Below are 27644 nucleotides of genomic sequence, written 5' to 3'. Positions count from 1 at the left end.
CTGTTATTATAACTCGAATAATTTTTGTATCACCTATATCTTTTCAAACCGAGTCGATCAAGCGAGGTTCGTGACAAATGGATAAAAATAATAAATCGACCAGACTGGATTCCAAATAAATCGCCAGTTATATGTAGCAAATATTTCGAAGAAGACATTTCTATGAGTTATGTATCGTTTAATTTAATTTTTTATATTTCGCAATACTTGTTTTATGTTTTATAATATTAATAAATTATTATTTCATTATTTTTTGTAATAATTTGAACACAAAAGCTACTTTGCCAACTTAATACTGGATGTTAATCGATAAAAAATATGAAGGTAACAACACTATTACGCACACATACACTTATAAGTTTTGGTAACGCGTTTAATCTGACATTGTGTATCTTTGACATCCTATATCTATGGTTGCCAGTGTTTCCATAATCAATATTAAATAAGATATTGATAGTAACTTAGTAACTATAAACAAGATCCACATTTTTAAACACTGGTCTTACATAATTCCGGTATCCCGATCATTCGAAAATAAATGAACTGCACCATTACTTAAGTAACTCGTCTCGGATGCCCAAAACTTTAGTAGAAGCACAACTATAAGTCGAAATACATGCTAGTCATATTCGACTAACCTTAAAACAAAAAGTGTTTTTATCTTAAGTACTTTATATGGTTTAATTTTATTTGGAATAAAGTACTACAAATTTGTCCGACACCCTGATCGTGCGTCGAGAAATTTACCTAGTTAAATTGTATAACATACTAAAATAATATGTAACAACGTACCAATTCTGATAGCAGCGCAAAGAACACAAAATGTGATTAAACTATTTATAGTATTTTCTCTGGCCAAACGTTTTTCTTCCAAGGGATCTGCTTTCTCGCCGAATGGTAAACGAAACATGGTTCACTTTTCTAATTTGTCGCAAATCTTATAAAGGTTATGCAGGCTGTTTTATAGTTTAATGAAAAACGTACGGTCTTAAACTGCCGATGTAATTGAAAGAGAACTTAACGGTTAACCACTATAATTTTCTTCACACGTGTGAAACACAGATTATGGATTAGTATGATGTGAAATTCTACGTTTGTCAAAATCATGTAACATGTTCACAGTTCATGACATAAATGACATTCACAGGAATTACAGATAAAATACAGATTAGTTATGGTCCGACAAAGTTCTGTACGTATGCGGTATGGCAAAGGCGCCACTATAAATCGCCTATATTTAAAAATTATTTACCATAGATAAGATATTTACCTAAAATTATTGTTTGTTAAATACTAAAAAGTATCTAAAAACATGTGTATAAAATATACATGTAAAACAAATGGATGTTTATTTGCAATCCACAGAAAAAAAAATATAAAAAAAAATACTTTGAATGTATGAAAAATTAAACTAAATTTTGCATAATTTATGTTTACTTATGACCTATCATGTCGAACATATTTCATATTTTATTATTATAACTGTCAAGTGCCTAATATGACCTTACAATATTTACAAAAACATCACGCTGCAACAGAGTAACCTTTTCAGATATTTTTAAAACCAAATACGTATCTAATTTGGATTTGGTGTAACATAGTATTTCTCATAAATTTTAAATAAAACAATGATTATATTACTTACCCCGTAACACATTTTTTATATTACTTAATTATTCACAATGTAGGGTACTGGCAACATTTTCCTGTTACGTCAATGTATCAATAACATTTATTCGTGTTTATAAAGTATTAAAAAATATAGTTTATAATGCAATTTTTATTTTTTCGCATCGGGTGACCAGAGGGCTGGCAGCTATTTCGCCCGTATAAATAGCCTCGCTATTCAGCGAGGTAACGCTGTCAGTGTTCTGGGCACTATGCCACAAGAAAGGATTTGGACGACGTTTTTATTTTATAAGTTTAATTTTGTTATTATTTATTTTTTAATATAAAATTGTAGATTATGTTTAAGTACTTTAATTATTTATCTTTTCTGTTGTAAATGAAAGTTTATCAATTTTTATGCAAAAATAATTTTTACAAGATAATTCAACTTAAGATCATACTTGTTCTTACAATTTTTCTGTGCGACTAATAGTTAGCTTGATATACCCCGAAAGCCATTAGCACCCCTCTTTCAAAATGTCGGCCGAGGGAGATGAGTTGCTACCCCACAATAATTTAGCTTTACATTAACCCTTAAGTACACGCGCAATTTCCAATAAGGTAACGTCACGCGTGGGGTCCAGAAATACTCCATGAGTGTAATGTATATATTTCCAATATGTTTTGATAACTATCGAAATACAAATGTATAGTCTGATTCATAATTAGGTGTCCAAAATGTAAACAAAAGTGTTGACCTATCAAGAAAATACGTTTCAAATGGTAGTTTCTTATTTTTGTCGATATTAAAGTTATACAACAATAATAAAATAATAATCTAAATAAATAAAGATTAATTCACATTTTCTAATATTTATATCATCTCAATTTCGTTCCATACAGTAATAATAATAAAAAAAAGTTTATGGTAGAAAATTAAAATGTGATAATGGTAACCATAGAAAAGAAAAGCAAGTAGAAGTGGTAAGTACGAGCGAATGTATCGGAACCGTTGTCTCCAAACTCACACTTGCGTTTTTCTTGTTACATATAACACTACTAAAGTAAATATCATTTTATTGGTCGTTTATAGTTAACTCGAAACTATACTAAAATATACAGAATGAATACGTAAAAACAACTTAGGCGCATATAATATTAAGGTTTATTTTGCTACAACATTTAAAAGCATTTACGTCATTTAGTATTTGAAAATGTAGTTCCGCTACTTGACCATAGATGGCAGTGATTGGGCTTAATGCAATTATAGCCCTAAGCACATTAAACTTACGGACCAAACTTGCGTAATATTTCTCCTACTGGAATAGTGCGAAAGAGTTTATTTACGATAAAATTATCGATACTCTTCAATCTAATGTGAATAATAAATCTATGGGATAAGATTAAAATTAAACAAGGTTTAATTATTAAGAACTGTAATAAAAATAACATAGGTACTGTACAACAATGGTAGGTTACGTGTCAAGATCGTACGTTTCGTAGAAGTCGTAAAAATCAATACACGAAATTTGTTTTAAAAATATATTATAAAAAAAATTGTTAGGTTAAAATGTTCAAGACTTTAAATACTACGTTAGTACGTACGTAAATACGTACGTTAGTAATACGTAAATTACGTAGTCGTAATTTACGTATTTTTGTACATAGATATATTTTTTAAATGAGATAACGTAAATATATAAATGTTAAACATTTAGTAATTGGCCGCCATCCTTAACAATTATATAGTATCTGTCTATTTCTCCTTACTAGTAGCACTCATAAATCCAAGCTATGGAAAAATATTGAGATATATCATGAGAGATATGATATGTGAGTACACCTCAGTAGCTGTTACGTAGTAGGTATTACTATACTTTTCGCCGCAAAACCCTAATTTTAGATGTATATAATTTTATTTTCTAATTAAAATATTTTACCATTATAATAATGTATATTATAAAATATCGATAAGAAAAATTATACTTGCCCCCATCACTTATTGAGTAGCGTGGATTTTTCTAGACGTTTTGGTATGGTGAAATCAATTAAAAATGAACTTTATTTGAAAGCAGTAAGGTTGATTTTAGCATGACTATATGGAAATTATTTATAAATTTGATATTTTTAAGATTTTAAGAAATATAAAATAAAATTGTACTCAGTGATGGTACGAAACACCTCCATTTTTAATTGTCTTCTTTCTGCTATCATTTTTACATTCCAAAATAGCAGAATATGTCTTAATAATTTATTTTATTGAATTTGACAAACATCTGTCTCGGACCGATGCTCAAACATGAGTAGACTCGTTTGAAGGCAAGCAGTGTTGGCAACCTGGGAGATGGCGCTGATCGTACCAGGGGCGTAAAATTATCGTATCTGCCGAAAAATTATCGTACATTTCATAAGAACGCGTTAGTTATTAATGAAAATAGATATTTATCATAAATGTATATTGCACTCAACCGCCCGACCGGCCCGACACGTCATTTTTCGAGTTTTATGATTTTCACATGGGTGCACCGCGCACCCGGGCGCGATTAGAGATGTGCCGAGTCAGGTCGACTCGAGTCAGTACTCGAGTACTTACATAAATTCGCATACTCGACAAGTAAAAACTTGTTTAATTTTGTGTTGTTGTTGTCGTTTTACTGACTCGATTCTTTTTTATATGAGTACTAAAGTACTCGAATACCAAAAATGGCCGACTCGGCACATCATTAGGCGCGATGCACGCGTTCCGTTTACCGTGATAAAAATATATTTTTTATTAATAAATAGCCCTTTTTTCGAAAAAATGATCAATGAAAGGCATATATTATACGTTTATGAATTCATTAAAACAGTTTCCCAAAAAGTTTCAAGTAGCCAATTATCGTACATTTGCGTACGATAATGACTCGCAATCGTACATCGTACGGTGGTATCAAATTATCGTACATGTACGATAATTATCGTACGGTTGCCAACACTGAAGGCAAGTGAGAGTAACACCGCCTAGTAGTGGAACCCGCGCCACGCCTACTTTGCACTTCCACTTGTTTTTTCTGTTCCATGATGGTAACACAATCGAAATCCAAAACATTTCTTGTGCCGTCATTTTTAAGTTTCGTAGTTGATATTATTCATTTTCGTGATTCTGATCGAACTCAAATGTTTTCTCGTTTTCATAGCGCGTTTATTAAATTGTGTATAGTTGTTAAAGTTTTCGTTTTTTGTTGAATTTGTTAAAGTTTTTATTTCTTGCTAATTTTGACAGTGACACTTCTTTGTTTACATTTTATACTATAGGATACATTAAGGGGTGTTTTATTATTTGTATAATGTGTTTATTATCTATTATAAAGGTAGTTTTTCGATGTTAGTGGACGTTTTACAAAATAATATCTCGTTTGTTGGAGTATTTTACATACCTACGTACAATTAACTAAATTTAACAAAAAAGCGTATTAAAAAGCCAACTTTCGACTAAATTATTATTATTTTCAAATGTAATAGGAACCAAACCAGTAGACTTTGTGCAAAAATAAATAATTATAATAATAAGAAAAACAACACGTATGCAATATTGCTATACCACAAGAAGGTTCTATGTTATTCTATCGGTTGACATGGTACGCTGTAAGTAATTGCCATTGAAATAGGTTTGGAAATTGTTTTATTTTTGCAAGGTTCAACAAATTACATTAATTTTTGAACATTGGACCTGACAAATATAGTATCTTCCCTTCTAAATAATCTTTGATTATTGGAACATGATAACCAGCTCCATTTGCACTACACAAAGACGGTTCTTTGTATAATTTGCAGATAATTGCGCTTATGTCTTTGGAAAAGTAGGACAACACACTATCCTTTGGCTGAATAAGGTCCTAAGTTTTACCTGCAGCGTCATTTCTTAATGCATTGCAGGACTATTCAAACCAATCTCCTCTTTGATCTTATCGAATGTGAAATGAATGAGTAGATTTACTTTAATTGAACGTGCTGTTTTCGTAAAAACTGTTTCTTAGTGTTTCCTCTTGAAATTAAGAATAATTTTCAAAAACAGAAACATGTGTAAACGACTCATTTTTAACGATTATAATTATATTATTCTAGAAAATAACGAAAATATAAATATGAGCGAATATTGTTTTTGTGACATAACATCACGGGTAGGGTCTCCAGGTATCCCCACGTGTCTAAAATAAATATTTACCTTTGGAAAAGTGCGACGAACTTTGGCCTATAAAAAGCTTCTGCATAGCACTGAGATTAGCCGAAATTACAAGAACAAAGCTTGTTTTTAAAAAAAGATACGGGCAAAACAAAGGCGCATGGGGTCTCCCCAGACCCCGCCCGTGATGTTAAGGGTTAACTCCCTCAAACGTAACATTTCAATGTACGTAACATAGACTTAGGGATAGCGCGCACTGGTGATATTTCTCAGGGAGAAATTAAATTATTTGTCACTGTCATGTCACCATATTTTTCGCGACTACGCGCATTTGCGATGACAGTGACGAAATTTTTTACATTTGATAAAATGGATGTCGAAAACATGGTCGTCTGTGCACTTATATTAAGAAATAGAAAAAAAAAGCAAACGTGGAAAGTATTGTTTTCACCCGCTTTGGAGTAATAGGCTGATAAGTGGAAACCATGTTCCAATCCAGTTTTTTTTTTTTTTTAACGCGGAGAAATCCTCATGGGTTCCCTTCCGCCCGGGGGAACGAAAGGGATATGTCGGACTCTTACCGACTAAAACTCCGCGGCGTTCCTCTGGACGCTCGATGCCGGGTCGCGAGAAGCGTTAGCATTACATTCGCGACTACACCATGTTTGCCAACTCGATTTCGTCAATCAGTATGTCGTTGTCTATTTCATCTTCATGAAAACACACGTTTTGCCTTGGTGATGAACTTGACGTCATTCTTGAAATTAAAATTCGAGCTGCAATGCAACACGTTGCTGGTTCTTGTTTATGCGGAAGACGACTAGTATGGAAACCGCAAGGGTGAGGGGGAACGAAGTGACATTTAGTTTCTAATGCGCGCACGGACATACAAATCGGTAAATATATGACAGATTATTTCGACATTTTACATTTATTTTTTCTTAAATCACATAGATTTCACTGATGGGTTTATTCCGGCGACCTATTTTTTTTTCGTTGACCGCTAGAGGCGCGAGGCCCTCTGGGGCCCTCGTGGGCGTGGCCACATCGCCCATGCCTTACGTCACCTCTGCTAATAATTGCCGCATTCGAGATCCGTAGCCTTAAATTAATTTTTCGGACGGATAACATCTGCCACAGTCTCAACACATGCACAAAATGGTCATGTAATGATGGTTAAATTTCTTCTTCGTCCTGGATACCATTCTGCGGGAATTCTGGTGTTACAAAACGATTCTATGATGAAAAGCTACCTGTGCTCCTTTGTTTCCGTTTGTAGCATGCCTAGGGCTCATTAACTATCATCAAATATCCTTGCGAATGATCTCGTCTACGTTAGTATGTCCTATCTAGCAGTTACTTTTTTATAACAATAAATGTGCCAATATCAAATCATAATGAAACTCGAAAGGTTTGTTCGTAAAAAAAGTACGCCCTGATTTTGTATACTTAAACAAAATAAATTTGTTTAAATAATTTTTTTTTTCTTAAAATTATTTTTGAAGTATCCCGTATGACTTTCAGAATTATATAGACTAAATACAGTTAAATATAAAAATAATTCTAGCATGTTACGATTTTCTGTTTTAGAAAGATACGATATTGCTTAGATTTTTTTGATGCGTGTATTATAAGATGCGACCATATCTCCTCCTCCTCCTCTCTCTTTTCCTCTGACGTGTATTCTACTATTTTATATTTTGTTGTCGCTTTAGCGCTACTGCAATGTACATTTAGACGAAGGGAATAAAAAAGACACACATTCATAAAGCTTTCAGTTTATTAGTTAAACAAATATCACTTTTATTTACAACCAAAGCAATCACAAATTTATGAACTAATCGTAATCACCTAAAACTACTTAACAGATTGAAATATTTACAATAGAGTTAACAATTCTTTAACTTACGGAACGTACACGCGTCAACTACTCGGGCGAGGCGCGAAAGGCATTTTGCAATTTAAGTACCGCCCTCGGGGCGAGCGCCGGCGCGGGCGGCGGCGCGGGCGGCGCGCGCGGCCGCGTCACGCGCCGCCCAGCGGCTGCGTCACCACGGGCGAGCGCCGCCGCGGCGACGCGTCCTCGCCCGCGCCGCCCGCCTCGCCCGCGCCGCCCGCGCCGCCCGCAGGCTCCGTCAGCCGCAGCGCCACCTCCAAGTCGCGCAGCACCTGCCGGACGTATGCTCCACGTAAACGAGGCGATCGAATCTTACGAATACAGATGTGCACATATTTTAGAAATCTATATTAATTGATAGCAGTGCATCTGTAGACCCGTAAAAAATACATGTAAATAAATTTAAAAGCGCATTTTTTTTCAAATTTGTAGGTATGGAAAGTGTAGTTATAATTTGTTCATGTTCAACGAGAATAGATTTTGCAAAATTATCATTCGTATGTAATTTTCCTTCGTCCTATCCATTTATTTATGAATCCAGGCATTTTGCTCATCACTGCGGCACATTCGCACCTGTTCGCATACCGAGTGCATACCTAAATCCAGGCGCGTAGGTATAACTTGCGTTCGGTGCGTTTGTATGAAGATAGAATACCGTATAGATACTTATAACTATGTCGAGGCTTTTCAACTCGGTCTTCGAGGGTAGCAACACGTCCGCCTCCGACCTGAGGCTTAAAATAACGGCCTCGCACCATCGGGTGAATCGCAAGGTCTCGTTACAAGGACAAAAGTCGTATACGATAAAAAAGTACCTCCGTCTCCTTGTGGTCGAGCAGCGCGAAGCGGCGGTCGAGCGCGGTGAGGTGCGCGAAGGTGAGGTGCAGGTGCGCGTGCAGACGCAGCAGCGCGAGCTCGCGGAAGTGCGCGGCGTACAGGTGCGCCACCACGTGGTACAGCAGCCGCACCACGCGCCGCACCACGCCCTCGAACTGCGCGGGGAACTCGTTCGCTGCGGACGAACACCGCCGTTGGACGATATGTAATCTAACTACTCATTACTGACAACGATTACATGTAGTAATCGGTTATTATAACTACAGATTACAAAAAGCAATCGTAAAAAGTAGTTAAACATTTTGATTACTACCAACTAATTGTAATTGCAATCACGATTACATGATTACTTTTCATAACTACATATTTATTTATTTTTTATTGCATTAAATGATGTATCTTTAAAGATCACATACACGCGCGCGAGTCGTTCATGTACCTACTGTACTCTTATTCCACATTTTATTTCATTGCAAAATATAAGTCCATAGAATTCAAATAATCAGTAGTTATAACTACTAGATTGCAGCAATCAAATTAATTACTACATCAAATAGTTTGATTACTGTAGTTAAATTATGTGACGATTAAAAGTAATTAACTACAATGTAATCATAATTACATGTAGTTAACTACGTTGACTTCTAAAATTGGTAGGTATTTTATAATAAATACAAATAAGAACCATAAAACATATTTTAATATACTTATTTTAATTTTATTATATGTTGGTTACGTATCATTCATCATCACCCCAACGCCATCTATATTTTTGTACCATAAATAGTTATGTCACACAAAAATAGATGGCGTTGGAGCAAATAATACTTATAGTCTGATTCATAATTAGGTGTCCAAAATGTAAACAAACAAATGTCACTGTCAAAATTAACAAGAAACCAAAACTTTAACAAATTCAACAAAAAAGGAAAACTTTACAATTATTTACAATTAAACAAACGCGCTATGAAAACGATAATACATTCGAGTTTGATTACAATCACGAAAATGAACAACATCAGCTACGAAACTTAAAAATGACTGCACAAGAAATGTCTTGGGTTCCGATTGTGTTACCATTATCACATTTTAATTTTCTACCATAAACCTTGTTTTTTATTATTATTACTGTATGGAACGAAATTGAGGTAATATAAATATTAGAAAATTTGAATTGATCTTAATTTATTTAGATTATTATTTTATTATTGTTGTATTAATTTAATATTGTCAAAAATAAGAAACTACCATTTGAAACATATTTTGTTGAGAGGACAACACCTTTGTTTACATTTTGGACACCTAATTATGAATCAGACTATAGGTATTATTGAAAATTTACGTATCATTCATCATCACCCCAACGCCATCTATTGTTGTTTCATATAACTAAGTATTGTTGAAAATGATAAAATGAATAAAAAAAGTAAAAAAAAATAACATTTGGTGGTACGGAAGCCTCCATGTGCGAGTTCGACTCGTACTTGGCGAATTATTTATTAATTGGACTCAACGCCAGAAACCAATAATATATAATCTATTCATAATAATAATTACGTCGTAAACATTTCAAATGTTTCACAACAGATTGCAAATTATTGTCTTAGGTTGCGTTCCTTTTTATCCTATTTATGTAAATTATTTAAGTATCGTATTCAACATATCATGAAATGTGTGCGCCATTGGTAAATGCGGATAGTGCATACCATACTTAGTGGGGAACACGGTCTCGTCGTTGACAGTCTTCTGCGTGTAGGTCATGACGTAGTCGACGTACTGCGGCGCGGCGACGCGCGACTTCTTGCCGCGCTCGTCGTACCAGGCGTACGAGCGGCCGCCCGGGCCCGTCATGTCCGCGCACGACGCCGCCGTGCAGAACTCCGACACGGTGCCGTACAGCAGGTTCACGTGGTCGAACAGCGCCAGCGCTGGAAAACAAATAGACACATCTATTTACGCTTATATTATACACATAAAAAATATTATTCTATTACGTTTATGTTATAAATATATATAATTATAATTATTTTATTGTTATTTACGTTTATTTTATGTTATTACACAGGTAAGTTCATCAAATGGGCCTTCAGGGCCAAATCCGAAACTATAAGAATAGCAAAAATGCTGATATTAGTTACGAGGCCGATTTTGATAAAAACTAGAACTGCAACATTCAATTTTTTAAATGTATTTCCCTTGCCGGGAATCGGGGTTAATTTTGAAAAAAATAATCACACTCTATATTACTCCACCATAGGATAGTGTCGCTGATGGTGATAAAATTTGCGGAAGTAATGAAAAATGCCAACTGAAGGGATGTACAAATTTTAAAGAAAATATATATTTTACATTTTACTCTGGCAGCAAATTTTCCGCCATGTGTTAATTTAAACATTTCGCATTTTATCAAACGTCTGTAGCCTAATGTTTCAAATCATTCGATATTCAATGTGTGGGATGTTTTGTAATCCAAGAATTTAAATTTTCATGATCGAGCTAATTTAGATTATTTCATATTTCATAGAATGTCAAGTTGCTTTGCACGGAGTTTCATTCAATATTTTATCGCCAATTTGCCTAAATGAGTTCTTCGAGACAAAACACGTAATTTCTACCCTAGTGAGATATTGAGAAATCATATTAAGCGTTGGACATAACTTTTTTTTGTATAAAGTACCAAGTGACTAATAGGTACTTTATATTAATTACGATCTAGCCTAATTTATGATTAATGAGTAATTCTACGCTAACTTAAACTGCTAAATAATCATATAATGAAGGTGGCGTCCTCTGACACTGCACTTCTTTGTTTTAACACATAAGGGAGTAGACACATTGTTCTTGTGTTCTATAATGTTCACTTATCAGTATTTCACTAACACTACACTGTGTCATGTCACAAGCTCAAAGGATTTATTCCGTTTGAGTCTTCTCACTAGGTCCGTTGTATCGAGGAGCTGGATAGCCTCGATATTGACGTGATGATGAAGTCTTTTTTGATGACTTTTTGCATATGAACTAATAACTTTTTTGACAAGGTCTACTTTAATCCCGATGTAGATCTTCATTTAGTAGACCGCGAGGAATGTTGTTTGACATAAGTAAAAGTAATATTTTAACCTAATCCCATAGATTAGTAAATATTACTCACTCCTAAACCAGAAAAGGTACCCAGTTTTGAGAATTGAAATAGTTGCGTAAAAAAGTTTTGCCGTCTCCGTGCTAAAATGTCCCTAAAATATTTGAAATAATTATTTATTTATTATGTCAATTACGCAGTATTAGTTATTTATTCGTAAATTTTCTCTAAAAATGTTTTTATTTGTCAAGAATTCAAAAAAATCACTTACTAATAAGCCATTTGTGGCTTCATTCAATTTCACTAATCCTTTATCATTTTTAAATATAAAAAATAAACTTAAAAATGGCGGGGTCAATCAATTTCTTCTGCCTGTCAACCTATTTCATTTTCTTACCTTTTGGTTGCCAACCTTTTTCTTATACTAAGCCTATTTCTACTAACCTATTTCTAATACATTTTGTTATACGAAGGCCAAACTGATTTTTTTTAGAACTGGCCACTTATAAACCTTGTATGTATTTAAAAAATACGTTTAAATTTTGAAAATAGAACTCTTTACCAATATTATTAGGTATATATTTCATTTATTTGTCATTTGTTTTACGATTTGGCGGCAAATTGAAAATTGTTTGTGCACGTCATAGATTAGTAAAAATTACTCACTCCTAACAAGAAAATGTACCCAGTTTTGAGAATTGAAGTAGTTGCGTAAAAAAGTTTTACCACGTCTCCGTGCTAAAATGTCCCTAAAATATTTGAAATAATTATTTATTTATTATGTAAATCGTACATTGTAATTGTAAATTACGCAGTATTAGTTATTTATTCGTAAGTTTTCTCTAAAAATGTTTTTATTTATCAAGAATTCAAAAAAAGAACTTACTATAATAAGCCGTTTGTGGCTTCATTCAATTTCAAGGCGGCGAAGTATCTTAACTAATCTATGGTGCACGTCAGCATGAATATAAGCCGAGAAAATTTTCGTGCAATGATTTTTTATGACTTTCGATGTCATTTAAGTCAACAAGAAAGTTATGATAGACTTCGATCGGCCTTTCACGATGAAGCCCCAAATTTAACGGAGGAGACTCAAAGGCTGTGTTCGACATAGTAACGGGTGACGGAACCCTGGATTTATTGTTATGATCCGGAAACCAAAAGGCAGTCTGCTCAGTGGGTGTTTCTTTCCGAGGAGTTGCCAACTAAAGTGAAGAGAGTTCGAAGTGTAGGAAAGAAGATGGTGGCCTCGTTCTTCGAAAGGACAGCTCATTACTCGACAATTGTCTTGGAGGATCATAAAACGGTTAATGCAAAGTGGTACACTAATAATTGTTTGCAACTTGTTTTGGAAAAAGTTCGCGAGAAACGACCTCGCAGCAGAAGCCTCCTTCACCACGACAATGCCTCGTCGCACACCGCCAGGAAAACGATCAACTATTTAGCGACCTCAGACATGGAATTACTGAGTCACCCGCCGTATAGCCCCGACCTTGCACCCTGCGATTTTTATTTATTCCCGAAAATAAAAGAAAATCTTCGAAAACGTTTTACGGACGCCGAGGAAGCAGTGGCTGCGTTTCAAAAGGCCGTCGAAGAGACCCCCAAGTCCGAATGGGCGAAGTGCTTTTCTCAGTGGTTCCATCGGATGCAGCGATGTATTGATGTAAACGGACACTATTTTGAAAAGTTATAATAAAATGAATAACTTGTTAGTTTGCTTAGTTTTTCATTTTCTAAGAACTTTCAGTTTGACCCTCGTAAAACCAAAAATAACTAACTTAGTACGTAAGTACTTAGTAAATTTGAGAACAAATTTTCGTTTGTAATATTTTGGCAATTTTACAGAAAACAATTTGCACCTCTTTTTCAAAATAGCGGCCGGTGGACAACAGTGGCGACCCGACAAGTTAGGATTAAGCATTATGCTAGCCAACCCTTGACATCCAAAAAATAAAATTGCGACCTCCTACAATTGCAACTCAAAATGTAACATTTCAATGGACTATATGGAATAATTTTAAACACCTTTTTTACAGAAAAATGTTAGATAAGGACAAATGAGTATATAAGATAAATAAGATGTAAAGATCCATATATTAAGATGTAAAGATACGTATAATTTGCCGTAAGCCGTATGGATCACGGGCACGTTTATTTGCTATTGAAGCTATTCCGCTTGGGTACTTATAGCAGTAGGAAGGAGCGGCAGATTTATTTACTAACTGTGCGAAGCGAGCCACTCGTTGTAGTCAAGGCCATGCGGCAGGTCGACGAGCTGGCGCATGTCCAGCTCGGGCAGCTTGCGCTCCAGGAGCGCCTCCTGCAGGTACAGCTTGGGGTCTCCGGCGCCCTCGCCCTCGCGCTCCTTGCGCCGCGCCTTCCTGGAACGCATCGAGTACACGGGTCACTTTCATTCTACTTGCACTACCTTCAAAAACAATAATTAGTAAACACAATCTTAAGGGTTTTCCCCTGTCCCTCCTATGTTTGTTATCGGCTATCTTATTTATTTTCTATTTACCTAAATCTATATACATACATATATTATATACATATTTTCTTCAGGGGACTAAGAATGACAAATGAAAATGATGGCACTCATTTAGTAATAATACACTTAGCCATTTTATCACTATTTGTAAAAATGAATAGCCACCCCATTCATTTTAAAAATATATAAATATGCAAAATAGGGTGATTAATTTTGCACCACCCTGTATATTATCGTTTATATATTAGGGTATAGCGAAAATAAATCTTTCTTCTGAAATACACAGATTTAATTATGGTAATACGCATTGTTTTGTAAATAATTTGATACGAGACAACATGACACATAACTTACGCTTATCGTCATCCTTCCTATCATTACTCTACAAATATTGTTTTAAAAACAATATAGATTTATTTCGGTCATGTTTATATCATTGTTTTATCGACGGATAAAAGTTCAAACAAAATCTATGAATAATCACTTAACATTTATTTGTCATAAATGTCACATGTATCAATAGTATTTTCGCTATTTATGTGTTTATTTTCCACAATACCAACTTATCAACCATTATTTTTCTATCATGCGCAATTGCGTAACAAGCCCGCTTTACAATTCGAATGTCCCGCCATTCAAACTATTAGAACTCAAAGTTTTTCTTAATAAGTTAATGTAACGAAGATGCAATAAATGATAAATACATTTTATTACATAATTCTAAAACTTCTATTAAAGTTTAGTTTAGTAATGACTTACTATTATTTCATATGACATATATTCATATCATTATTAACCCTTAATTAGGCGCATAAAGAAAATCGTCCAATTAGTCGCATGGGTCTCGAGTGACCCTTAAAAAGAAGATGAAAAAAGAACATAACAAATAAATATATATTAGTGTGTGTTGTCAAGATATTAGAGTTATTTATTAAAGTTAACTTTAAAAAACAAAAACATAACTTTAGATTGTAACTTTAGGGTTTAGATGTCTCTTGGCACTAAAAATAATTCGCCAAGTACGAGTCGAACTCGCAAATGGAGGCTTCCGTACCGCCTTTCATTATTTTTTATTTATTTTTATTTTTTTTATTATTTTCAACAATACTTAGTTATATAACACAAAAATAGATGGCGTTAGGGTGATGATGAATGACACGTAAACTACATATAATGAAATTAATTCCATTAAAATGTGTTTCATGGTTCTTATTTGGATTTATTTTAATACCAGTTATAGACGGATACGGTAAACGGATAGTAAAAACGGTTTAAGAGTTAGATCGAAAAATGCCTAAAAATACCGTATGTTGTATGGAGACCCCCTTTAATATTTAACTTTATTTTATTTTTAGTATTTGTTGTTATAGCGGCCACCGTTATGCATCTTCTGTAGAAATTTCATGAGCTATTTCGGTTCCGGAGATGTAGCCGTGTGACAGACGGACATATAGCGAAGTCTTAGTAATAGGGTTCCGTTTTTACCCTTTGGTACGGAACCCGAAAAATTGACTTAATAAAGATGAACATTAAAAATAATAATCGGTTTCATCACGAGATTCTTTTGTTCTGCATCGGATGTAATAAACCCCAAATTGTTGTTGACAAATAAAGGAGAATGCCCATTCTTGGTACTGATTTTTCTCATGCGTCAAAATGAAAGTAATATTAAAATTATTTTTTGATTTTTTACATAATTTGTCGATCAGAATCGTTTCTTTGAACAGGGGATTCCATTTAAGATAAAATAAGACGAAATGTTGATTATTGTTCTTAAAAATTGAAATGGCGGAATTTTATACTCGGAATTCAATAAGATCTATTAGTGTTTTGACTAATGATTTTTCTCATGCATCAAAATGAAAGTAATATTAAATTATTGTTTTAGATTTTTTTACATAGTTTGTCGATCAGAATAGTTTCTTTGAACAAGGGGGTTCCATTTAAGATAAAATAAGATGAAATGTTGATTGTTGTTCTTAAAAATTAAAATGGCGGTATTTTATACACGGAATTCATTATTTTAGGTTTTTAGGATTATTTTAGGTTTTTTACCTACTATCTTTAAAAGTAAATGGAATATGTTAATCAAACTACATTATAGGTACCTACTATCAGTTAAAACCGTCCATCAATCTATCATCGGCGCTCCCGTAGGTATCTAATTCAAGGACAGGGCCGAGTTAAAATACTGTATAGATCCTTATACTGTGACTATAGTTTCGGCACGGCCGAAGACAAAACTAAGACCGGAATTACATTCCATGGCCGAAATCGAGCTTTCGGTTGGTCACTATAAAGATTGCACAAACAACCGTGGGCCCACATGAACTAACATTACTGATATGATAAGGTTGAATACAAAAAGAAGCTCGTATGATTGTCATACAAGTTAAAACAGAAAATCTGGACTGAATGTCTATCTTCGAATCGTTGCTGAATCGCCGCAAAATCGGCCCATTGGTTAAGCACTGGGTGATGAAGAATAAATCATATAAGACTACGTCAAACAAAAACACTAGTTAATATTTATATTTTTTAATTTTTGTATGGGTTGTAATACTTTGGATGTTATTTTTCTTTATTAGTCACTTATCTCACAATGGACGGCTCATACCAGATAACACTAGCCGATATCAGCCAATCAGTCAATGAAAATATTTCTGTGTCTGATACTTTTATGTAATTTCAACATGTAATTGCTAAGCGAATATATATTTTACTAGCTGACCCGGCAAACTTTGTACTGCCTCAGTATCAAATATATTTCATATGAAATATAGCCTATGTTACTCGTGGATAATGTCGCTTTCGAATGGTGAAGGAATTTTTAAACTCGGTCCAGTAGTTTTTGAGTCTATTCATTACAACCAAACAAAACAAACAAAGTTTTCCTGTTTATAATATTAGTGTACATTACGACAATGGGACGTCTGTTGGAATGCTACTCCCTTTAAGAGACGAAATACACGAATAAAAAAGCCTGAGCAGCATTCGATATTACAATATTTTTTAAAGCTTTATGTTTGAATAACTTACAATATACATTACTTTTAGCGGAATATATAAAAATGAATGTTTAATTTTATTTGATCATGTGGTGATCCTTAGCTAAGTTGTTGTGCATGAGCCCAGGAAGCTGAGTTGGTACGATAAATTTTCGGCAGATAGCACCACCTTCAAATTTATCTTAGTTGGACACCTCTACTGGCAATTTCATGCGCGCATCAGTACTTTGGGGGCACGTTCAGATAGCATTTGTTAAAATATTGTCGAAATCCTTGTGGGAAATTGGAAAACAATCCTGCAGCCGTAAAGCCATGATTCCTTACTTCCTCCACCGATACACGTTGAAGCAGCGTGGTGAAGTTCGCCGCAGCGTGACAAAATGACACAAAATAAAAACCAACAGTAGCAATCTTCACAAACCGGGCTCGAGCAACGCACACATAGACACCGCTCACCGGCACGTTATCTCGGATAGACTCGGGCGAATACGTGCACGATTGTCAGTCTGCTTCTGACACGCGTTTGGATCTGTTTAGTGCAAGAAATATAACAACAATAAATATTAATTAAAAAACCTAAAAAACGCTTTTATTGCTAATTGAATTAAAAACTAGAAAATATTTTTTAATGACAAATAGTTAAATTGTACAGTACTAGAAGATTGAACAATCAACCACAATGAGTCGCCTAAAAATAAAATTATAATAACATGTATGTTAATAAAATAGTTATTCAACTCAGAGTAAAAAGCGTGTTTTTTTTTTAACTATTATATATTTTATTTTTTTAATATACTATACTATATTTTATTTTTATTTTTTTAGTCGGTGACAAACTCATAATTTGGGGAATTAATTAATCTAATAAGGATAATGGGAAACTGTTATAAAATTGTTGCATTGTCATCGGTCTTTGATACATGTGGAAAGTTTCAAATTAATCAGAGTTGTGGAAATTGTTGAAAATGGAGCTTAGATTCCGTTATATACATACATAGATACAACCCAAGCTAATAAAAGCGTGTTAAAAAAGTTACTGTAATTGTGTAGTGAACGGTTGTTTAAATTCAACTGTATTTTTTGGAGCTACCAATTTGCTGTTGAACCGAGCCACTAGATACTATTTAGCCACTAGTAAATAGTTTTGGTGATCCTGGCAAAAATATGTATTAAAGTGGCTATCTAAGTTAGATTTATATAACAGCTTGAATCAGTATAAACGAATGTAACTAAATTTTTTAAATTAAATTCACGCCAACAAATACTTGTACGTAAGTTGAAAACATGATATTTTGTTTGTGTAGATATTGTGTTGTCTTTAATGTAATTTGGTAGGTTGAAGTCTAAAACGGATAGGGCAAAAGGAATTGTGTAATTAGTTAGGGTAATACGTTTAGAAGTTATTAGGGATTTTCCATTGTAAAATGTAAAATATTGTGTTTTGTTTTTGTTGTGTAAACTATTTGTATCGTTAAACTATGTTTATTGCTTTGTTTTAATATTGTAGAATAAGTTTTTTGATAGCGCATAGATGAGATCGACTACTGTTCGTTTTTATTTTGTGATAATAAAGTAGTAGGGATGAGGGAAGAGCCGAAAACGTCAATGTGTATCGATGTTTTTTTTAATATCGTTAAATTGCTATGTACATGATTTGGCATTGTTACAAAATCTTGCTGGAATGAATATTTAATCAAATTTGTTAGAAATACATTAATTCATTTAATGGAATAAAGCGGTTCTTCTATCCTAAATATTTAATTTGTACTTGTAATAAATTATACTCAATAAATTTAATTAATTATAGCTTTACTTAATGAATGTAGTTGAAAACTATATGTTTAGTATACAACACTACAGGTATATTTTTGTCAGCCCTAGCTAGCAGTGCGCAGCTGTGGCGCAGCGGAGCTCGTGCGAGGCGGCGCTACCAACGTCGCCGGTGCATAACGCCATCGGGACGTCACCCCACAATCCACAATATAAGCATCGTCCAACGTTGTTTAAAATTAATATAAGCCACTAAAATAATAAGGTAGACGGATATTGCTGTTACGGTGAGTTCGTATCTGTTAAAATTCCAATATTTGCAATTATTCCGGAAAGCTTAGGTTTACAGTAGTCTTTTTATTATACTACTACACTACTAAGTTTATAACATCACTAGTATTTACAGATAGCGGGAACTATTGTTTTGGGTTTGTCGCCTTATCATTATTAAAGTCATATTTCTACGTAAAGCCGCCGCCGCCCGTCGGACGCGGGTTGAACTTCCGCACCCGGGTGCTATAAAACAATGTAGTTTGGTCGCTCTTTGCTGCCCACCTTTTTTTATTCCATCAATGTATTTTGTATGCGAATCAATTGATTTATGAGAATAGGCTGCCCACACACGATACCATATTAGGTAGATTTTTAAAACGCAGCTCATGGTGATAGCGAGCATTGTAAAGAAACATAAATGTAGACTTCATTGATTCATAGACGGTTTTATAAATTCAATGTGTTTGTCCAACGTAGGTAATTGAACGTTTATAGCGGATGAACTATATTATTAATATTATGGAAAATTTTACTTTTTTTGAACTGGACTCAGACAATTGATAAAGGCATTCTGATAATACCCACCACGTGACACAACAGATCAACGAGTAAACATAATGGAGGTTTACGTACGAATGTTGTCGTAGGCGCGGCTCACCTGAACGGGACGGCAGAATACAAGTACGACGGTAGCGAAAACAGAACACCGAGCACCACCGCGTGACACATCGCGGAGCACGACGCCGACCGACCGGCGCGTCAGACGGCTCGTCAGCGGCCGCCACCGCACCGACTGCTCACTGAGACGTGCGCACTACTACGACTGAGACTACGCGAGTGTGCGCATGCGCATACCCAGGCGCCTCCCCGCACCGCGCTCCTCCGCTAACTAATTCTGTAAAAGCAAAATATATCCGTCCTCTTCGCTCCTATACCAGTGTTTATCTTATCTCCCACGCTGCCAGAACCATTATGTATCGGCAGGAGTATCAAACAATGTGACCACAGATCACATTCTCGACCGTGGAAATCAGCCGTATCTCATTCATATTTACATCACCGCGAGCCCGAAGTTCTCTTTGAGCGTATACAAGTCCTTTTATTTGTATATGTGTGTCACGATGTGCTTTGGTTCTCAACGTTGCACAACGATACAATCATACTCATATAGCACTCATGCAGTTCTATCGACACCCACCCATATGTATAGATGGCTAAATCATTAAAAAATAATCATTTTATTAAAACGATTAAAGCCTTATCTCATTACATAATTTTCGCTAACTGAATACATTTAAGGGTATTTATAAATTACGTTTAGAATTGCAAAGTATTAACGTGCAAATGGGCGGACTAAGAATAGGGAAGAGTAAAAGTAAGCCGCATGGGATCGTTAACCCTTGCGGCGCGGGCGCCGAGCCAGCCGCGTCGACCGACTGCCTTATATTCTCGTCAATATCTCATCGAGCTCCTAAATTGTATTAATAGGTGAGCCATACAAATATGATTATATAATTATGATGCATTATTTGCAGCCGTTATAGACGTAAAACTTAAAAATCAAAATACATACATAAATGTATCTGTTATAGCAAAATTAATGAATCCGGTTATTATATACCTACACTATCCAGCCATTATATAATATAACATATAAAAATAAAAATTTCGTCTTCATTTAATATAGATTCTACCTCTTCTTCTATTGAAAAATCGGCTTATATAAACATTGCTTTGTAAGGGCTACGATTTATTCCTACGTATACGCTCTGCTCTTCGTAAATTAAATAAAACGCAATACGATTTGGATGTGTGGCCTCTGCGATGAATACTATATCTACCGATGGGTGTCGTGCTGGCAACTTAGGGTATTTACCAGATAATTGGCCAGCAGCGGCTACTCGGGCATTTCACATCCTACTGCGACGGTCCTATTAGTTGCTGGGTTTTACACCGCCTGGCATAATTCGCAAAGGTGTCCTGCTTGATTTAAGATCACTTCGTAGGATATGCTTTCTACCACCCTCAGGCCAGAATCTACCGCATATAACGACGCGTCGTGTTTTGGTCGTGCACCTGAAAGGCAGTTCAGCCGCTTTCCGTCCATTTGTGGTGCATCCGACGACGTGTTTTCCGACATTGTTGCCCTCGGAGGCGTGGGGTATTGGCGCGGGTTCTAGGGAGACCCGGTGAAGTGGTTATCCACTGGCCGCTCGCAGATCAGCTGGGGACCGGAACCTAGGCAACACTGCTAACCTCTGGTCCGGGTCCGGCTGTCTCAACAAACGGTGAAAACGATTACACGGCTGCCTTGCCAGAGTAAGAGACCGGAATGGAGCTAAGTCGTCGTGCACGGGGGGATCGGAAGCCCTTCAGTTTCCCGTACTTCAGCGTCACCCCACACGCCCTAACCCGTACAAGTACTGCATGAGCTACGAGAACGCGGTGATCTTTGCATGCGTTATCGTAATGAGGTCGGAGCACGAGGGGAAGCAAGTCGATTCGTATTAATTATTTTGATTTACTTTAACCTGTTACTAGCAAAAATCACAGCTTTATTTGCTTTATCGTACATGGTATATTCAGTTTAAGATTCTATATCGGCAAAGATTATGTGGTCACTTATTAATTAACAATAAATTATTAAATCTACCTTTCGTCAGAAGACCTATGAAGAGCAAAGCTACCTTTGATCCAGAACCAGAACCACTTTAAATGCTTGTGGTGGATAACTTACAGTAGATTTAAATTTAAACTCCGTTGTACTTATAAGATTATTGCATCCGATTTGTAAAAAAAAAAAAATATACAGGGTGAATTTTTCAAATAGGCCTTCAGGGCCAAATCCGAAACTATAAGGATTAGCGAAAAATGCTGAAAGGAGTTACGAGGCCGATTATGATAAAAACTAAAACTGCGTCATTACTTTTTTAAAATAACTTTGATCCTTAAAAGCGACACTAACAGATAGTGGAATAATATAGAGGTGTAATTTTTTTCAAAATGAACTCGTTCGATTCCCGGCTAAGGAAAAATATATTTTAGCTTAGTACAGCTTAGTCCAGGGGTAGCGGCGCATCTGTGTCCGACCTCAGGTAGGAATATGTAATCCTATCTGGGTTTGATTGCAGATGTCCATTGGCGGCATTAGCCACTTACCATCAGGTGGACTGCATACTCGTCTGCTACTCGTATATAATTTAAAAAAAAATTAACAAAACCTTATTTCAATCGTGTTGTTCCAATCTACACATGACCTTAAGTAGGGGGTAAAAGGGGTAGAAAGCTTGCAATTATTTTCAAATTATAGAGGGCTCGCTTCGCTCGTCCTGATTATGAATAATATCCGGATAAAGTGATTAGTTTATCACATTGTCTAGACAAATTAGTTATTATGTTTTATAATGAATAAAATATTATTTTTTGTTTACTCTGGAGGCGCTCGAACACCGCCTCGAAAATAGTCAATCCTAATGATCCTGATAAGGACAATGGGACAAAATTAATAAAAATGTCTATTGTCATCGATACTTGATAAATGTTCAAAATTTTGAATTAAACTGCCCGTTCAAAGTGTTTAAAAATCGAGTTCAAAGATTCCGTTAATTACCTACATAAATAAATACGAGGGTAGATGGAAAAGTTCGCGACCTGACATAATAATAAAAAGTATATTATTTTCAAACTTACCTCGTTTGATTCGTTCACACTTAGTTGTCACCATAAAAAAATTGTTGCTGTAGTAGACCAAGTGCAGGGGGCAAACTGAAAACAGTGCCATGACTCAGTTTACCTGCACATATTATATTAATATGTAATTGAATGTATTTTTTTATTGACCTTTGTTGTTGTTTTTTTCTTTTGTTTTATGTTTTTTGTATTTTTTATAGCTTTGTTTGTATCTCTCTGTTATTTCTTGTGTGTTGCAATTATCCGAATAAAATGTTTGTATCTTTCTGTCTTTTGATAGGTTTTAAATTATATTGATTTAGGTGACATCAAGTTCGACGTTTTAAAAATGGAGAAAATTGAACAGCGCGCGGTTATAAAATATTTGTTTAAAAAAAAAACCGAAAGAGGTCCACGAAGACACGACAACTACATTAGGGGAATCTGCTCCGTCGTATACGACTGGAAAAAATGGGTTGCAGAATTGTTAGAGCCAAGAGAATTTTGTCGGCTTGTAAGATGGCATTAGTTTTTGGGACTCTAAGGGTGTGATCATGGCGGAATATCTTGCGAGAGGTAAAACAATAAAGTCTACATCCTTCGGTACTCTTTTGCCTCGATGACGGGAAGATATTAAAAAGAAACGTCCAGGATTACTCCGAAAGAAAGTGTTGTTTCATGAGGATAATGCGCGCGTTTACACATCTTTTGAATCAATGGCTAAAATTCATGATTGTGGGTTTGAATTGCTGCCTCACCCGGCTTATTCTTCCGATATGGCATCTTCGGACTTCCACCTATTTCTAAATTTAAAAAAAAAACATCTAGGTGGACAAAAAAATAATAAAATGAAGAGTTCGAATCCGTAGTAAACCACTATTTTTAAGGGCTCGAAGAATATTTTTTTAAACCGGCATAGAAGATTGCAATTTTTTTTTGTTTTTCTTGGCTAGTCCGCGAAGTTTTCAATCTGCCCTCCTACATACATACATCCAGGTCGAAGTAATAAATGATTAATCCATTTAGCTTTGGATTTCGTCATCTAGGTCCACTTGTATGTGCAGCACTTGAATGTGCAGTTTTCGTAAAAAGTAACCCTAAAGAGTTCCAATTCCGTTCAGGACCGCGTCACAAAGATAAACTCACATTATTGCCTGTTCGTACACACTTATTCAGCCAAAGCTTTTACGGAAGAGCACCAAATATATATAATAATATACCAGATAATATTCGAAATTGCAAGGATATCCATGCGTTTAAAAATAAACTAAAAACATATGTAACTAATAAATGCTACTATAGTTTAAAATCCTTTTTGAGCGATAAAAATAAGTAATCCAATTTGTTATCAAGTCATATTGAATGTCATAATTGTTAGAATTAAAATTATAATAATAGTTTTTAGATGACATGTATATTTGTAAGCCACTTAGTGGCAGAATAAGCGACTATGTAACAAAAATGTGTAACAACTAACAATTACCTTATTCACAAATAAACTGATTTGATTTGATTTGATATGAAAAAGTACAATAAATATAATATAAAACGAAAAATATAATATAAAATGTTTCATATGAAGTACAGTGAAAACATGCAATACCAGCATTAGTTTGGTTAAGGCGGCGACTAGCGAGTCCGCGAGCGACTCCGCGCTGCGGCACGCCATAGTGCCATGCGCTTCGGAAATAGTTTAGGTTTCGGTAGCTTCACTAGCTTCCCGCTAACAACTAGGTCAGGGTCATTATTCATGAGTCATGGTTCAGAGTTGTGACCACACAAACTTGCATTTGGCTCTACACTTGAGATCCAAGAAATAAAACTACATCTTCTGACTTTGCAAACCTAAATGTTTCTTTTCAATGGACTACTCGAATTGTCAAACAACGAGCAATGTTGTTATCATAAGTGTCTAAACAAATTTTAATCAAACAAGTTTCATTAAATAGATCCTGCAGCTCTTGCGTAAAGCTTAAACAAACGAACGAGTTAGAATCAGTAATAATGATTTTTAGCAGACTACATGAATAGTCCGTGAAATTATTAACCTTTCTATCGTTTTTAGCTATCATTTTTTGCACGACTCATGATGCGAAGCATCAGAGAGTGCTTTACGATCGAAAAATTTTTTTCGCTTCATTTTGGCGGCTATTTTTATTTTTATTATTATAGCCTTGATAGTTCACGGAATCAAGATATTTTGCATACTATTGTCGAGATAATTTAATGGAGATTAATTCCATACTTTTTAAAAATTGATTTACTGCAATAGAATTGGAAAAAAACACCAAAATAGGTCAAAAAATTTTCCTGTCCGTCATGTGTGAAACCTGAAAACATTGTAACTTGTGAAAAAATTCATCAATTGAGTTAATTTTTTTTTTTAAATTCTAACCGACGATTGTAGGTCACTGAATGCGAATGATTAATTAATTCAGTGTCGTTTAATTGCAATTAATAAAAAACGAAAACTACAAGACTGTATATCTATAGATACTATGTACATTTATTCCACCAGGGGCGCTTGTGCAGTACCTTCTTCCTACTACAGCTGTTTTTTCGGCAATTAATTTTGAACGACTTAAGTTTTTTTTTTTTTATATTTCATAATTAAATGAGCATTATGAGTCGTGCACTTTTGGATTTTCCAAACTTTTTCTTAAATATTGGAGGTCTGGTTGTTCTTATATTTGCTACATAAAAAGAGTAACCTAAAAAATCTGTATAAAGCAGTCGGAAGGAATAAATAAAGAATTCGATCTTAAATGAGCACGATATATATGATGTAATAGGGGTGTGATCCCTGCAAGGGCGCGGCTGACGGCGGGCGGCGGCAACCGCGGAGCAGCCGGCGAGTGCCGCGTCAGCGCCACACTTTCCACACGGAACTCATTACTACCATTTAGGTTACGCGCACATGACAAATAAGACTCTATTAGAAAATCGCATAACAGTCGTCCGACCCAGTGAATAGGGTGGACTCGTTTGCGAACAAACTTAACATACGCGCCGTAGACATCGAGACAGACCTCAAATCCAGCTACTTTACATATAAAGACGAATAATCATAAAACGCAGTTTATTTGTTGACTAAGCGGTTAGCATGTTACTTTATAGGCATAACCGTTCACGTTCGATTCTCCTTTATTGACGTCGTCGCTCGATCCACTGAAATTCATTAGATATGTTTAAATGAATTATTTTTTTCTTGAGTGCCACCACAGCCCACTGTCATGTTTATTTGTTTCAATAGTTATGAAACAGTTTAGGATATAAAATGTAATGAATTTATTAAAAGGATTTTTAATAATATTGGGATATCAGACGAACATATAGTCCACCTGATGAAAAGTGGCTACTACTGACTGACTTCTGACTATTCCGAGGAATATCTAATCCCATCTGGGGTTGATTACAGATGTTTATAGGATGCAGTAGCCACTTACTATATTATAAATATATTCTGTATTATAAATATATTAAGCAGGAATAGGTGTGGCGGTAGTGCTGCCGCAGTCGAACCACAGTAGATTGTATAATCTTCAAAAATGAATAAAAACTAGAGCTAGGATTATTTTCCAAAAAATCCTTAGTGTGACCCACGGGCAAGCGTCGTCCTCTGTAGAGGACTTTGAATAGTCCTGAAGGCTATAGTTCTAATCAGTTTTTGCTTAGCAAAGTAAAGTAAGCAGCTCAATCTGTGATGTCAAAAATAACTTGTAATACCAGGATCGAAAAGTGGTCTCTAAAATTAATAATCTTTGAAATTTGTAGGTCTTACATTTTTATTATATTTATTTTATTATTTTATCGACTTCTTGATAGGAAAGCGATGACATTTTCGATATTATTAACATACCACTATTTTAAATCTTCAATATGAATATAGACGATATCACAAACTTATTACGTTTAAACGGTGATGTTTGAAAGCACTTGTGCGCTGTGAGCGACTGAGCAGCGCACGCGGTGGCGACGGGGGACGTGGCGCCGCAGTGGCCTTCAATCTATTTAGAACACAGAAAATTCAATACGGCTACGGATTGCGGCAGATTTCATAAGAAATGCTGGAAATATAAGAGACAGACACAGTGACTGCACAGACCCGGTACGGCCTTACAGGCTTATTATTTCATTTCCATTATTAAGACCATGATAACGTCCTGACGACAACAAAATAGAAACATATTTTATTTGGAATCTCTAAGATATACTTATAATTTCGAGCAGCCCAGTTGTGCAAGGTAGGAGTCGGCGCGCGCGGCTGAGTTCCAGCGCTGCGCAACGCGCAATGGCGCACCGCTTGCGTCAAGCCGATGCTAAATCTGCACTTTCACCAGCATCGACGCCATTTACGTTATAACATTGAAATAAATATAAATCTAAGGGTTACGTAAATATAAAACAGTTACCAAAAATTAATCCCGGTTACCACCGGCTTTAAGACAGTACATTTAGCTTTATATATTCATTTCCATTCACTTCTTATTTTGGCCAACTTCTTCTTTATAGTTTGCATTTATTCATTCAGTATAAACATGCATAATAATTTTGTAATATATATATAGTTTTTATATGAAATTTACATTTCAGAACAGCGTACACTTCATAGAAAGGCGGCTGGCATTTCATTAGAGCGAGTGCAACCGTCCGAAGGTCGGTTGGTTAGCTGCCACACGTATCGTGCACAATTATGGTGCCATGCATTTAACCATATTTCTTTTTGTACTACTGTAATACGTAATAATTGAATTAGTGTTGTAACACGTGCAAGGGTGACCAGTTACATCGCGAAGTCCACAATAATTAAGTCATATATCTGACACAAGACCAGATTTTCTGAAGTA

The 27644-nt window shown here is 35.2% G+C and overlaps 1 protein-coding gene across 9 annotated transcripts in view; it reads right to left on the bottom strand.

Moving 5' to 3' along the window:
* Nucleotides 1-7532: 7532 nt before the first annotated feature.
* LOC140751803 (MOB kinase activator-like 2) overlaps nt 7533-27644 on the bottom strand; it is an 81475-nt gene continuing 61363 nt past the window's right edge. For 6 of the 9 annotated variants that reach the window (XM_073085851.1, XM_073085852.1, XM_073085850.1 and 3 more), the window contains 4 exons: nt 13810-13967; nt 10211-10453; nt 8483-8679; nt 7533-7939 (listed from right to left, as the gene is read on the bottom strand). In XM_073085851.1, coding sequence (XP_072941952.1) covers nt 7796-7939; nt 8483-8679; nt 10211-10453; nt 13810-13967 — 742 coding nt within the window. In that variant the 3' untranslated portion in view covers nt 7533-7795. Of the gene's footprint in view, nt 7940-8482; nt 8680-10210; nt 10454-13809; nt 13968-19786; nt 20360-27644 lie in introns of those variants that run through there. The other 3 variants (XM_073085848.1, XM_073085847.1, XM_073085856.1) reach the window with 2 other exon arrangements.

The sequence above is a fragment of the Epargyreus clarus genome, unplaced genomic scaffold (genome assembly GCF_041222505.1).
Source record: "Epargyreus clarus isolate Ecla_fem2 unplaced genomic scaffold, WU_Ecla_fem_2.2 ptg000023l, whole genome shotgun sequence".
Taxonomy (NCBI): domain Eukaryota; kingdom Metazoa; phylum Arthropoda; class Insecta; order Lepidoptera; family Hesperiidae; genus Epargyreus; species Epargyreus clarus.
This window is presented reverse-complemented; position numbering and strand designations above follow the sequence as displayed.